General features: G+C 40.5%; 1 protein-coding gene across 4 annotated transcripts in view; it reads left to right on the plus strand.

Annotated features, from left to right (window-relative positions):
- ORC4 (origin recognition complex subunit 4) overlaps positions 1-15097 on the plus strand; it is a 90623-nt gene that overhangs the window by 41964 nt on the left and 33562 nt on the right. Inside the window, exons 10-15 of one of the 4 annotated variants that reach the window (XR_008446687.1) lie at positions 1756-1842; positions 7141-7249; positions 10318-10413; positions 10491-10558; positions 11619-11869; positions 13038-13125. Coding sequence is in view for 3 of the 4 variants with exons in the window: in XM_054044450.1 (XP_053900425.1) it covers positions 1756-1842; positions 7141-7249; positions 10318-10413; positions 10491-10558; positions 11385-11591 (567 nt within the window). In the remaining variant the exon portion in view is untranslated. The other 3 variants (XM_054044450.1, XM_054044451.1, XM_054044452.1) reach the window with 3 other exon arrangements.

Genomic DNA, 15097 nt, shown 5'->3' on the forward strand with positions numbered 1-15097 from the left:
CAATCACTCAGTATCTGACCTATCAGTCCTCTTAGAATCATAGAAGAAGATTAGGGTTGAAAGACCTCAGGAGGTCATCTAGTCCAACCCTCCTGCTCAAAGCAGGACCAACTCCTACTAAATCATCCCAGCCAGGGCTTTGTCAAGCCGGGCCTTAAAAACCACTAAGAATGGAGATTCCACCACCTCCCTAGGTAACCCATTCCAATGCTTCACCACCCTCTTAGTGAAATAGGTTTTTTTCTAATATCCAACCTAGACCTCCCCCACTGCAACTTGAGACCATTACTACTTCTGTCATCTGCCACCACTGAGAACATCCTAGTGCCATCCTCTTTGGAACTCCCCACCCCTTCCATTAACAGGGGTGTTAATAGACCACTTAGCCTTGAATGGTCCCTTGAAATGTGTTAACTACTTTATGCTAAACAATGTTCCACTTTTCCCAGACCTGAAGAAGAGCTCCATGTAAGCTCAAAGGCTTGTCTTTCTCCAGTAGAAGTTGGTCCAATAAAAAAATATTACCTCACCCACCTTGTCTCTCTAATATCCTGGGACCAACACTGCTACAACACTGTATATTTTAGATTGTGTTGCAATTTTTTTAAAATGATGACTGCTTGAAAAGCTGGTCAAAACATTGCAGCATGGTATCAAATAGTCATGGCAACTTCTCAGGTTAGGTTTACTTTATTTTTGGATTCAGGTACAAAAGAGTTGGCTGAGGGAGAATTTGTTAGTTGGAGTTTATACTTAACAGACTTGAAATATAACTACCGCTTAGGCCATGTCTACTCTACAAAAATGTTGATCTAACTTATATTGGCATACAGCCACCACGGTTATTAAATTGCTTGTGTGCTCACACTTGACTCCTTGTATCAATTGTATTGTCAGTGTGGGGCATTATGGGATGGCTCCTGAAAAAAGTAAGTCAACCTAAGCAAGGCAATAGCTACACTGACAGTATGTTGAATACATCAACCATGACTCTGTGCCACTCAAGGCGGTGTTAAATTGGTGTAGAGGCACCTGGGAGCCAAATTTAAGTGAAGACACTTCCACAGCTACTTCGACACAAGACAGCTTATGTTGACATAAACATATAGTGTAGACCAGGCCTAAGTAAGATCTCAGGAGAGGGAGTGGCATTTGAATGATCCATTTGAAGAGTCAATAGTATGGAAATACAATGGAGTATTTCTTATTTAAAGAGACTATAAACTTGTCTGCTGAGAGGCTGATATACCAAGTGTTGGCCAGAGGAGGTAGCTTACTCTGAAAAGGCAAGCTGAATTGCTTTGTGTACAGCTAGTTAAATGATTAAGAATTATATGTGGTTTTAAAACCATTAAAATATGGCTACAAATGAGAAAATCCATGAATTTCTTTCACTAAATTTTTTCAATAGGTGTGTGTATATATAAACTGGAAGTTTTACAATGATCACCATATGTATTTCAGAGCTGGAAGAGGATTCAACATGTTTAGTATTACTGCCTAGTTTAATACCAAATGGACTGTAATTTCACTCTTTTCAAGTTATACTTGTGGAAATCTTCTCTACAAGAGCTTAGCCTGTCTTTCCCCCTGAAAGAAAAATTTCAGTGGTTTTTTCAGAATTTTGTTCTGATTCCACAATAAATATTAATACTGATTAATAAAAATGATCTGGTTAGCTGACCAAGAATTTTCCAGTTGGATAAGAACCAGTGCATTAATTTTACCAGTGTATCTTAAAAATTCCATTTTTAGTCTCTTTCAGAAGACAGAACAGTGCAAGATGTGCTACGAAATCATTTCCACTGCAGCAAAGACCTGCGATCACTTCACATGCTATTGGTATGTTACATATTGATATGTTTCTAAAAGTTAAATCTCATGAAATTGCTAATACAGTAGCCTGTGAGCTATAATTTTTCATACAAGTTTAATTGAGCTTTACATGAAACATCTTATTGGATAGGATTTTTCAAATGTGATTAGCAGGCCTATTTTGATCTCTAAGTAGATTTGAAGGTGTTTTGGTTTCCTGGTCTCCCTCAACATCCAGTGCTTTCTGCTTGGGCTTATCTGGGGCCATTCAGGTGGCTTTGTATCTTTTTGTGACGTGGCCTTCAGCCATCCTGGCTTCTCCTGCCAGATGCGTGGGTTTCCCTGGTGAGCTGTCACAACATCTGGCTTCCTAATTATCAAGTAGAGAGAGGAACATAAACCAAATTGGCAGAGCTGCCCTCTAAGCAGCTTTTTGGGAAGAATCTGGCCAAAGCTCAAATATCCATTGACCAACTCCTCTTAGTGTTCTCAAGGTTTTCAGAGGGGAGGGGCTTACACCAGTCCTCCTCTTGGAAGCAGTCTTGTTCCATGGCAGTCCAGGAATCCTTCACACTTTTTGAAGAAGATTCCCTACAGCCAGAACTCCTTTTGGCATTGCTGAACGCTTCCCTCAAGCAGCCCAAATAAAGCCTTGCTGGCCACCACCCTACCCCTTTTTCAGTCATCTCGTTAGAATAGTGGTGGGCAACCTCTGGCCCGCAGGCCACATGCGGCCAGTCAGGGTAATCCAGTGGCGGGCCACGAGCCACTGTTTACATCAACGATCCACAGGCATGGCCACCCGCAGCACCCAGTGACTGCAGTTCACTGTTCCCGGCCAATGGGAGCTACGAAAAGCAGCGGCCAGCATGTTCCTGTGGCCTGCGCGGCTTCCCAGAGTTGCCATTGGCCAGGAACGGCAAACCATCGCCACTGAGAGCTGCACAGGGCTGTGCCTGTGGAGGGTCAAGGAAACACGGTCTTGCAGCCCACCAGTGATTACCCTGATGGGGTGCAGACTCCCAACCCCGCCTCCCCACTGCATTAGAAGGTCAATTCAGATCTTTCTCTTAGGCCTGGAATTATGAATCTTCACTACCTGTACACAAGAAATGATTAGTTTAGGATATGCCACAGTTCCTTCCTGGATATCCTCCTGCCCATCAGATCTGGAATGTAGAGGTAGAGAGCTGAGAACTTCTGAACAAAAAGGCCATCTGTCTTGTCACTTACCCTACACCTCCACTTCCTGACCAGAGACGAGGGATTTTACTCCTGATATTCCATCGTCTACTAATGCACAGGTTTTCTTGTTCACTTTGAAACTCAACTACTTGGTGTGCTGTAGAAAATTCTGAATTGGAACCACCCCTCTTGTCTATTCTTCAAGCCATCTCACCTTGCAACTTCCTTTGCTTTGTGCACCTGTAGGATCTGCACTTTTCTTCACCCTCATGCTAACACATTGGCAATACCAACACTTTACGATGTAACCAGAACTTCCACTTCTGCCCCTCCCTTTGGTCTTGCCTCTGACTTGTGGGTTTTCTGTAAAATCCTTAACCTTCATAACCAACTTGAATGAGGAAAAGTATTCACATTTTATCTCTACCAGAATGTGATTGAAACCTCAATCTCCTCTCTAGTCCATGAACAGTTTCGCTCTTACAGACCACAGACACCTCTTCTGCAGGGAATTCCTATCTGCTTTCAGCCTTGGTAACCAAATATCAAGGTATGACATTAGAATCTTTCCTTACCTGTGTCAGCCACACTTTTCAGCAGATAAATCACTCTGTTCTGAATAGATTTGGCACACTGGGTCAGACTCTGCTTATGCCCCTGCAGAACTTTATTTTCCAGAGATGGTACACATGCTTACCTGAGGAACACTGTGCATATCCCAACCAGAAATCCTTTCTGTTACTCTTCCCTTTGGATGCCAGGTAGCTAAGTTTCTCTGCATTATACATGCCACCATCCTATCAGGCTGGAGAGTTCACTTTAGCAGTTTGTCAGCCCAATAAACTTGCCCTCCTCATATCCAAATCTCCAAATGCTATTTGCTTAGCCATATTGAGTTTGGAACCACTTTTGAACAACAGTTTTATGGTCTGGTTTGCTGTGTCAACAGGTGAGGGTAGACGGCGCAGATTTCACTACAGGAACTTAACCCAACTGCCTTGGGAAAAGATCCTTTCTCAGGGGATAGGAACAGAGAATTGAGCTACTGCCTCCCTGGTATCTAGCCTAAGAACAATTAAACAGGACCATGCTGAGAATTTCTCTGCATCTATTGCTTCTGAGTGTCCAACACCATGAGCTCTGGATACAGTCCTCTATTGATATTCCCCTGGAAATTTGACCCGTTATCCTGAGGCCAAAGCATCTTCTGCAGCTTGGAACATCTAGCTTTTGAGGTCTGGGGCCTAAGTGGTTTCCACTCCAAGAGGAAAGGCTTCTGTGAAGAAATAACTAACTGCCTCTGAGATGGCAGCTGTCCTCATATCATAACTTTACCTGGTTCTAGAATACCTTTACCAGTTAGTCAAAATAAAAATGCTGAGGTGCCGGATCGTTCTCTCTAGCATGTCCTGAATGTCTTGTTTGGCTTGGGAAAGGACTGAAGGTGAGCCCTGAGTTTACTCTTTGACAATAGGAGGAGGTTGGAATACAGATTTTGGCTGATAGTCTCATTACAGCACCCCAAGCACAGCCCAGTTTCCCCTTAATGGGACTTTCCCTTAATTTTGAATGTAGTTGTCTGCCATTTGAACCTGTAGGAGAAGTATCCCTGAGGTTGCTTTCTCTCAGGTTAGTTAATTGCTGACTTCAGTGCAAAGAATCAGAGGTGACCTTGCTAGTTATCTTTCTACCTTAAATTTTTTCCTGTATCAGCACACTTTTACTTACCCCTGCAGTTTGTTACTTAAGTTTAATTCAGAAATTATTTTACTTAATTATGTCAAGAACCTTTCAATTCCTTCAGTGGAATTTGTATTTCCTTAATAATGTGGAATGGGCCCTGAAGTTTTGTCTTGCTCACTCAGTAATTCAGAAAAGTTGAGTACTTCAAGAACGGTAAAGCTGTTTAAGGCTACAGTAAATGACTGAATTTGGGATTGTAGCCTAGATGTCTAACCCTGTTGGTGAAACTTAACCAACTGCAGGTTAGTCAGGTTTTACCAAGACCCATTCCCTCATGACCACCTCAGGAGTTTGGAGGACTTAAGTATCCACCAGCTGCAAGGCAGTCGTGGGGCTGTCTCTGTATGCCTTCATCTGTGATTATCTACTAAATTGATATAGCAGAATTGCAGTGCAGTCATTCAGTGCTCCAAACTCCACTCTAGATAAGCCCTTCTCTATAGATATACTGCTCACTAATTCCACTGGTATAAATGTAGGATAAGTGAAAAGGTCTCACAACACTTTTGGTATAGTTACCTTATAGCCTTCTTTCTAGTCTACATGTTTCCCATTTCACTTTAAGGTTGTCATCTGTGAAGTCTTGGCTGTTTCTCACTCTGATTTTTCTCTAACTCAGTCCTTCAACTGGCAAGAAAGAGGCACTGATGCCTGTATACCTTGAATGAATGATAGTTCTGGTTCCTTCTTCCTGCCACTGAATATAGTGGCTACCAGAGAGGATAGGAGCAAAGGACTGACACAGTTGTCGGTGTTATCTTTGCTTAGAGCACCATGCTCTAGTCTTGCACTGGGACAAAACCTGAAAGATATGGGATTGGATAACATTAAGTACAATATTCTTGATTATCACTTAACTGAATAGGGTAGAAACCAGGCATTCCTTCATATGGATCCACAGTGGGAGACTGCAATAAAACCCATAGCTCACGCAACAGGACAGAACTGCAAGTGTGTATTATAATTTTAAAAAGTAAATCTCTACTATGGCTGAGATTTAATCTCCTGTTTAACGTGCCTGTTTCCTCCCTCCACCATCTTAATTCTTTAAATCTTCTGCATATTAAAATTGGTTTCTGTTCCATTGAAGAATATTGCTTGGCTGTGTGTTTAAGAGTAAGTTATCAGCAACTTTCTTAAATACTTGCCTTGTGAATTTCTATAAAATAGAAGTGAAGGTAAATCTGACTGCCGCCATGCACCATGCCTATCAGTAAGTACATCTACTGTCATTCTGAAATCAAAACAAATGTACAGTGGGGGTATGGGATACCAGTTTGGTCTGAAACAAATTAATTTCTATTTGCATTGTATTCTTACTGGCTCAAATATCCTCTTAATGTTACTTTTCTATGGCTGGTAACTGAAGCCTATCAGTTTAGTGTATTCTGAATTTTCTAAAATTAGTGTTGTGTTCTATACTACGTTCTAAAAATTCTGGGATGTCTTCTAAACTGACACGTGGGTTCTGCCCACAAAAACATTAAATATAAACTGTAATATAACTTTTGTATCTTGCGGGGTAGATATAAACTTATTGGGGAACCTTGTCTCTGTGCTCCACAGGATCAGCTAACTTTAATTTTCTATAAGTGCATTGGGCAAGTTGCTCCTCCCAATATACAAAAGTAGTATCCTGAAATGTTCATAGTAGCTTTCTATTAGTAGAATAGGGTATGTCTACACTGGAAACTTCAAAGCGCTGCTGCGGGAACGCTCCCGCAGCAGCGCTTTGAAGTGCGAGTGTGGTTGCGTGTGAGCACTGGGAGACCTGTCTCCCTGGTAATCCACCTCCACGAGGAGTTTGGCTCTTAGCGCTTGGAGCCTGTCTACACTAGTGCTTTAAAGCACTGAGACTTGCTGCACTCGGGGGGGGGGGGGGGAATTTTTTTTTTTTTTCACACCCCTGAGCCAACAAGTTAGAGCGCTATAAAATGTAAGTGGAGACAAGCCCGTAGTCACTTGAAGGTCAAGCTAAAGCTAATTCATTAGGAGTGTATCACTTAAGGCCAGTTCTTCTTTGAAATTTGTGTTTCAGCCATTCATTGTATCAATTTTTGAGCCATTAGTGTCTTATTGTCTTGTTGCATTTGGAATCTAAATGTGGCTCGGCTGTACTGTTACCCACATCTAAGGTTTTTCTTCTTCCAGTCTCGTTTTCAGAACAAATAACTCAAGCTGAGTCAGTTGTATTAATGAATTGTCCTAGCAGTAACTGCCAGATTATTAGCTGCCTTTAGTGTTATAACTTCCATGGTAAAATAATGCATATGGAAACTTTATTTATAAATGTTTCCAATTGATTACTCTAGGAAGCATATCTACTTTCACATACGACTGTCATGAGTATGGAATGTAATCAATATTTCAATAAAATATTTCTTACTTTATTTTCAGATGCTTGCTTTAAGTAGCATAACAATATCTCACCCATTTATGACTGGATCAGATCTTCTTGAAGCAAGCAAATTGTGCAGAATGGACTCAAAAGCAAACATTGTACATGGTAAAGTCCAGTATTTTACTTTAATAATTTGTGAATATAGAAGCCCTGAAGGTGCTACGTTCCCATCACCATAAATTTCCCCTCTTGCACTGGACAAATACTGTTCAGGAAACAGTGTCGTCTTCCTCACAAGTCCGTTGTCTTCCCCCCCCCCTCCCACCCTCCACCCCCGGCAGCTGAACTAAAGTGAACATCTCTGCTCCTGGGTAGGCTTCCCCCCCACTACTTTCCCATTACATCCTGTTCCTTACTTTTGAAACAATGAAGTGTCTTTGGTCCTGTAGTCTAAGTGTTGGTTGATATAATAATACTCCATGCTTTCATACCAGATCTTCACTCCTGGTCTCTGGATATGAGTGAACTTTTACAGTTGGGGGTTTGTTTTTTTAAATGAGAATGTAGGTCTTGTCAAAAGTGCTGTAGTTAGGGTACTTCTGTCTGTGCCCTATCTACAGAAAAAAAAAAAAAAAGTATGGACAATGGAAGGCTCCTTGCCCTGATCATCTGCCTTCCCTCATGGCTGGAGAAGGAAGTAATGTTCTCTGTAAAAGGAGCCAGGTTAGTGTTGGGTGGTAACCCTTGAGGCAGAGGAGCACTTTCCTAGACCAGAAGTTGCAATTCTGTTTTAGCACTCACTGTCAGATCAGTAGGGAAGAGTTAGATGACTTGAGGTGTAGTGCCATTCGTATATTGATGATATGAAGTTCTCTCTCTCTCCCTTTCTTTAGACACTGGAAGAGTATTTACTAGACTGAACAAAATGGGTTTAAATGAATGAGCTGGTTGAGGCTTCCTTTAAATAAAACAGCTGCTAGTGCTACACTAAAGAATCAACTTGAACTGAGAGTTGGTTCCTGTCCTTTGGGCTGCGGGGACAGAGCAGCAACAGGGCATGTGCTGAACTTTTGCTACCAAAGTTGGTGACCTAAGTCTCTTTGGATCCTCAACTGTTTCTGTATGTTCAGTATCTCAAAGTGCTTCTCTGTTGTGGGCACTGTAACAATCTATAGCTTGGACACCTCCATTGGATTATTGCAGTGAGCTCTTCTTGAAGATATACCTAAGTACTACTCAAAACTACAGCCACAGCAGAATGCAGTTGCTCCTATATTTCCCTGCATTTCATAAATGGTGCATATTACAGATGTGCTTCTGGAACTGCACTGCCTTGTTTCTGATACAATTCAAGGCACTGATTGATCTAAAATGCACAAACTTTAGGTCCTGGATATCCAAAAGATTGACTTTCTCTGTGCTTTTACCTAAGTCGAGGAATACTTTAGCTAAAAATACCTTGGCCATAGCTCTAGAATTCACTTGTCCCTAGTGGTCTGACACTCTAGGTTTTGTGTGTGTTGGTTTTTTTAAACTTTCAGGGAGCACACTGTAATGCTCATTTCTATTTGGCATATGGGTGAGAAGTTCCTTTTTTTAATATGCTTGTTTGTTTAGTGGTCTGACAAGGAAAGATACATGTTTATATAAACCCAAAATTGTTGGCCTTGGCTTACCTTCGGAGACTTCCATGAGAGATACTACTAGTGGTGATAGTTTTTAATACAGATACCTGTTTATAAGAAGGTGAACTGCAAATATCAAATATCAATCAGAAGTTACCTTGTTTTTAAGGAGATGGGCTGAACTAGCCCAGAAAATGTACAAATGGTAAGTTGAGAAAAATGTCCCAATGTAAAATTATTACTAAGGTAAAAGTAGAGGGACAAAGTGAGTAAGGTAATGTCTTTTATTGGACCAGTGTGTTGGTGAGAAGGTTTTGAGCCACACAGTGCTGTTCTTCAGCTCCGTAAAGCTTGTCTCACTAACAGACATTGGTCCAATAAAAGAGAGACAAGGTGGGTGAGAAGGTCTAATATGCTGGGACTGCTGTGGCCACAACTGACACATTTACCTTGGTGTATATAGTAATTCACTAATGTAATTAGGAGGCGGTGATATGCTTATCAAAGGAATGATTAAGAAATTGTCGAATGGGCAAGTTAAGTTGACATTTATCTTCCCTAGGGCTTTAAGATTGAAGGCCTCTTGTTTGGTATCTTAAAAAGCTTTTCCTAAACTTCCTGAGCTATTAAAGCATTACAACAGGCATCCAGGGCCAGCTGATTTGTCTGCCTTTCAGAAGAATTAGAATTGAACTCCTATAGCACTACATTCGATAGCATACAAGTCTGAGGCCTTGTCTACACTGCCACTTGCAGCACTGAAGTTTTCTTTGCTCACGGGTGTGAAAAAACACAGCCCTGAGCAATGCAAGTTTCAGTACTGTAAAGTGGCAGCGTAGATAGCGCTGGTAGCTGCTATGTCCCTTGCGGAGATGGTTTTATTACAGTTCTGGAGCTGCAACTACACAGTCCATGTAAAAGCATTGCTGTGGCAGTACTTTGTCAGCTGTATAGACCTACCCTTAGGCCTGGTCCCCACTAAGTCCCCAAATCGGACTAAGGTACGCAAATTCAGCTATGTTAATAACGTAGCTGAATTCGAAGTACCTTAGTCCGAACTTACCGCGGTCCAGACGCGGCAGGAAGTCTCCCCCCGTCGATGCCACGTACTCCTCTCGGCGAGCTGGAGTACCAGCGCCGACTGTGAGCACTTCCGGGATCGATTTATCGCGTCTTAACCAGACGCGATAAATCGATCCCAGAACATCGATGGCGTGCCGCCGGACCAGCCGGTAAGTGAAGACTAGGCCTTAGTTTCACTGGGGCAAAAGTGATGAGAGATTTTTTTCTCTCCCCAAACTTGTATGAAGCTGACTATATCAGGTAATCAGAATCAAAACAAAACTTGAAGCAACAGCAAAAAAGGCAAGTCAATTTATTTTTAAATACCTATTTTATTCACATTTTAACAAGAAAGCAGGAAGTTTAATCTAGTCAGTTTGCACAGCTCTTGTTCAATCCTGAAATTTATATAACAATTTTGAATTGTTGATGTGCTTCTTAATATCAAAGTAATACTATATTGTAAATATGCCTGTATTTTTAATGTGCCTAGAAACATGCATATATATGTGAAAGTTCTCACTATCTTCCTTTTTCTCCATATAGGTTTGTCTGTGCTGGAAATCTGCCTAATTATAGCTATGAAACATTTAAATGATGTTTATGAAGGAGAGCCATTTAATTTTCAAATGGTCTATAATGGTGAGATGAAAGTATCAACTTTAAAAATCTCTAAATATCACTTTTCTGTTACTCAAGTAATGTTTTCCTTGGTACAGAATTTCAGAAGTTCATACAACGGAAAGCACATTCGATGTACAACTTTGAGAAACCTGTTGTTATGAAGGTAAACCCTTAGTTTGTTTCCTTGCATACCTAAATACTGATTTGTACACGGGGTATAGTTTCCTAGGAGCTACTTTTAAAAATGTTTATCTGTTCCATAGCTAAAGATCTAAGGGATTTTGCTATATGAAGTGTTGGGATAGCTCAGTGGTTTGAGCATTGACCTGCTAAACCAGGGTTGTGAGTTCAATCCTTGAGGGGGCCATAAATCTGTCTGGAGATTGGTCCTGCTTTGAGCAGGGGGTTGGACTAGATGACCTCCTGAGATCCCTTACAACCCTGATATTCTATAATGAAAAGATCAGACAGTCTCTTGTAGTAATCACACACTTGTGTAGTACTTGTACTGCCATCTGCTGTATGAGTGTTGTATCTCACTATCCATAGTTAAATATAATGGCAAAATTTTAGGGGTACTAATATCTGACTTCTTGAAACAGAAGCATTACATACTTACCAAAGTGGACTTTTTTAAGGAGTTTAACAGCTGAACACAAGCACCTGTTGCCATTTATCAAGGAATAAGTTTAGTATTGACCATTTAGACAGTCATTTATTTTAGTCAATGGAAATAATTAAATGTTTCACTTGATATAGAACCTTTTATTCAGAGACCATATTCTGGTTCCTGTCAGACTTCTAAAGAGTTGCCTTTTTGTGGCATGTAGGGGGTTTTTTTTGCTGCCCCCAAATTACTCTGATACAAGGGTAGTATTTAGTCCTGAATCAGTCACAGGTTTAAGTTCCAATATTTCTCAAACCAACAGGACTCAAAGTAGCTTAATATCAGTAAAGAGCTGAAACTCCCTTTTCTGTCTTGAACTAAGGTGTACTGGTCTGTCAGTGAGTCTTCTTCATACCTGCATCTTTTGGACATAAAACTAGACCGATCACTCACTAGCAGAAAAGGGTGTGGTCCAGCCCCTGAAGACCCTGTCAGTTTATCTGTTTTGGCAGATCCGGACCTCTCTGCTACCAGAGCAGGGGGGGCGGGGGGAAAAAAGCTGCCACTCCTCACTTCAACCCCTGAATGAGTTATTTTCTCTCTGGCCCTTCTTTAGAGTTGTATGAGACTCCAGCCTTTCATCTTCAGTTTCTAGTCCCCCTGCTCACCTTCACAAAAATGCAGCATGGTGGATAAACGGATTTCTTTTGACCCCCAAATTCTCAAACTGAATTGGTCTTCAAGTGTGGCCACACCCCTTTGTGCCAGTGACAGACAGGTATGGCTGTGCCTGGAAAAGTGCAAGTTGCCTGAAGAGCCCTCATAACAGATCTGTGGACCATAGTCCTTGGGAGAAAAGAAGTACATGTAAGTACGAATTTTTTCCTCTTCCATAAGGGTGCAGCCCTTGACTGAACTGTTTTTTATATATTCATTACCCCTGGGGAATGAAAAGATGATTAAGTTTATTTGCTCCAAGACTGTACTGTTAGTCTCCCCTTATTAAGGGAGCCTGGCTTTATAGGTTTAAAAATAACTACTCAGATTTCTGAAATTCTTGTAAGTTGTGGTGGGTGCATTACTTGTGGGATAACCTTCACAACTGATTCATCCATTTGCTGCTACTCTTGGGGGAAATAACTGCCCCAAACTGAAAGGCGTCTCTACCACCCATTTAGTCTATATCAGATGATAAATCTAGCTATTGCCATTAAAGTTCCAGAAATCAAACAAGTCGTGAAATGCAGAGTTCAATTTATAAGCGTAGTATCTCCTTCCTTACTGAGTTATGCAAAAAAATCCTCTAGAAATAATTTGTATTAAGTTTAATGGTACATTATATGCCTTTAAACTATCTGGTTTATTAATCTTTAATACTGTAAATTCTATCAATCTGGCTTGGGTTGTTTTAAGTTTGAGATATAAAATTTAATGAAATTCAAATGTGTATAATTTAAATGCTACTCATGGCCTAGAGTTCAAGATAGACCACCCTTTTCAATTCTCCACTTCTAGATGAGCTCAAGCAACTGACAACTCACTATTTAATCTTACCTAAGCTTTGTCTTAGTTGATTTTTGTTCAGTTTAACCAAGTTCATAGCTACAAGTTACTAAATGATTCTCCAAAACATTGACAAAAGGCTATATATTCTGTACTTACTGTGAGGTAGTGCAAAAATGACATGTACAAAACTAGTAAACCACTTTTTCAAGCTTGTATTGATCCTCTGGAGATCTGGAAAGCCAGTCAGGTTTGAACAAAATCCATTCAACCAGGGGAGTTGTGTATACAAAATTTGATGGGAACATATTGAACTTAGTGTATCCTGCTCAGACTTTTTGAAAAATCCCAGTTAGTATATCAAGCCCAGAAAACTTAAATGCCCTGGTTCTTGCAAAAACTGAATAACTGAAATGAGTATAAGCAACTGTATTTGTCTATAGTAGTTGATACTACTACTGTAATGTGGGCTATTCATAATGGTTGTAGTCTGGAAAAAGTTTAACTCAGACCTGCTTGGTTTTTTGTTTAGGCTTTTGAACACTTGCTACAACTAGAGTTAATAAAACCACTAGAAGGACTGCCTGTGCGAGCTCAGAGAGAATACCTACTAATGAAGCTACTTTTGGACAATAATCAAATAATGGATGCTTTGCAGGTGTACCCAAACTGCCCAACAGATGTGAAACAGTGGGCAACATCCTCATTGAGTTGGTTGTGAACTTTCTGAAGCTTATAAAACCACATTGAAGTGAAATACAATAAATTGGTTTCAGCATAATTTCACTGGAATACAGAATCACACTTTAAGTTAGGGCATGTTTTTTTTAAATATGGTATACTTTTCTGAAGTGTTGTGATACTGAAAATAAACATGAATGTGTTTACAATGCCTTGGTAATTAGTTCAGGGAATATAAACACCAGGCTCAGATTAAAACACTTTCTTTCCAGTCTTTAATTAAAAACACTTCTCTATTCATTGCTGTAGTTCAGCTGGATTTAAGTTCTGTTCAGATGTTTGACTAGCACTGAGCAAGAGTTTAGTTAAACTACAGGACCAACCCACCAGTTTTGACTCTCTCACATTAATCCTCATTTTGAGTTGAATTAATTTTATTCAACTCATTTTAAATCCCTTTAATAGTTATCAGCTCAACAATGTAAGAATGAGTGTACATCCTATTACTGTGATACTTGTGCCTAAGAGGGACAAATTGATAGAATTTCCCAGCTGTAAAAGGACTTTTCAGAGGGGATGGGAGGCTAGTAAGAACTGTTGTCTTCCTTTCCACTGGGATAGGGGGAGGAAAAAAAAACTTTGGTTCCAGGGGGTTAGTGCTTGTATCCATCAGTTTAATTTTCACTAAGACTGCTGTCTACCTTCTACTGAAGCAAGCTGCTTGGTGGTGAGACAGTTAGTTGCTTCAACTATCAATCTACACTAGCTCCCATTAATTTTATGAGTGCATACCTAGTCACTATTATTACTTGTATCCTAATATTAAAAAAAAAAAAGATGGTGAAGTCTAGTTTCAAACTGAAATCTGTTAAGGTGATTCAGTATCAAACACCTGCTACTGCCAGAGATCTTATAGACCACAACATTTCAATTTAAACACCCCACAGAAAGGATGGTAGTGGAAATAGTATGCCTTATATGCTGGTCCAGCACTACATTATGATTACTATATATGATTTACAGCTATTGCTTGTGATTGCTAATTCTAGCTGGAAGATAGAGGGCCATTAGCTGAAGAATTATTCCTTCTACTTTATAAACTAGCCAGCTATTGGACTGTAGAGATATTTTCAAACTCTGGCTTAAATCCTTAATAGAAGAAATACAGGGATAGTGGCAGCTGGCATGAATCCTTTTGCAAGAATTAAGGGCCATTAACTTTAAGAAAATTATAAATTCTATGGGTGGCAGTAGATCCTTGAGATGTAGAGTCCCTACTTGAGCTACAGCCACCTCAAACCCTCTCCCCAGTATCTAGAACCCCTAAACAAGTCCCTGCACATCCAGGCACCCCCAACTGAGCACCACATGCAGAATCATCTTACCCCACAGCTGCTCCTGTGCCTAGCATGGAGGGTTAAGGCCCAATGTTGTTTCTGGGGCAGACCCAGCCCTTTCACTAGTGCAGGTTCAGGTGTAATCTCACTGCTGAGTCTGAGGGAAGGTGACTGCAGGGCCTCTGCACCCCAGTCCTCTGCTAGAGTCTCTACCTACCTTTGACAAATAAAATTTTAAAGGACTGAATGATGTGTATTTGATGCACAAGGCTTGTGAGGAAAGATTAGAGTTGAGGGGCTTTTCCCTTTACTAAAACCTAGTGTGTGTACAATAGCAACACTTGAATTGTAGCACTGCTACAGTGGAAGGGCTTGGACCTTGCAGAAACCCATGAAATCCCTTCAGTTATGGAAATTTTCAACTGGGAATCAAATAAATGTAAGAAGGAATCAGAACTGAGAGGAAAGTCCTGGATGAAGGTAGCCTACACCTTACAAAGGAAAAAAGTCAAAGAATCTTTACCTTTCAGCTCTCTCATCCATTTGGGTATAAGCAGTTCACATTGGTCTTTGG

Source organism: Malaclemys terrapin, chromosome 11, assembly GCF_027887155.1.
Source record: "Malaclemys terrapin pileata isolate rMalTer1 chromosome 11, rMalTer1.hap1, whole genome shotgun sequence".
NCBI lineage: Eukaryota > Metazoa > Chordata > Testudines > Emydidae > Malaclemys > Malaclemys terrapin.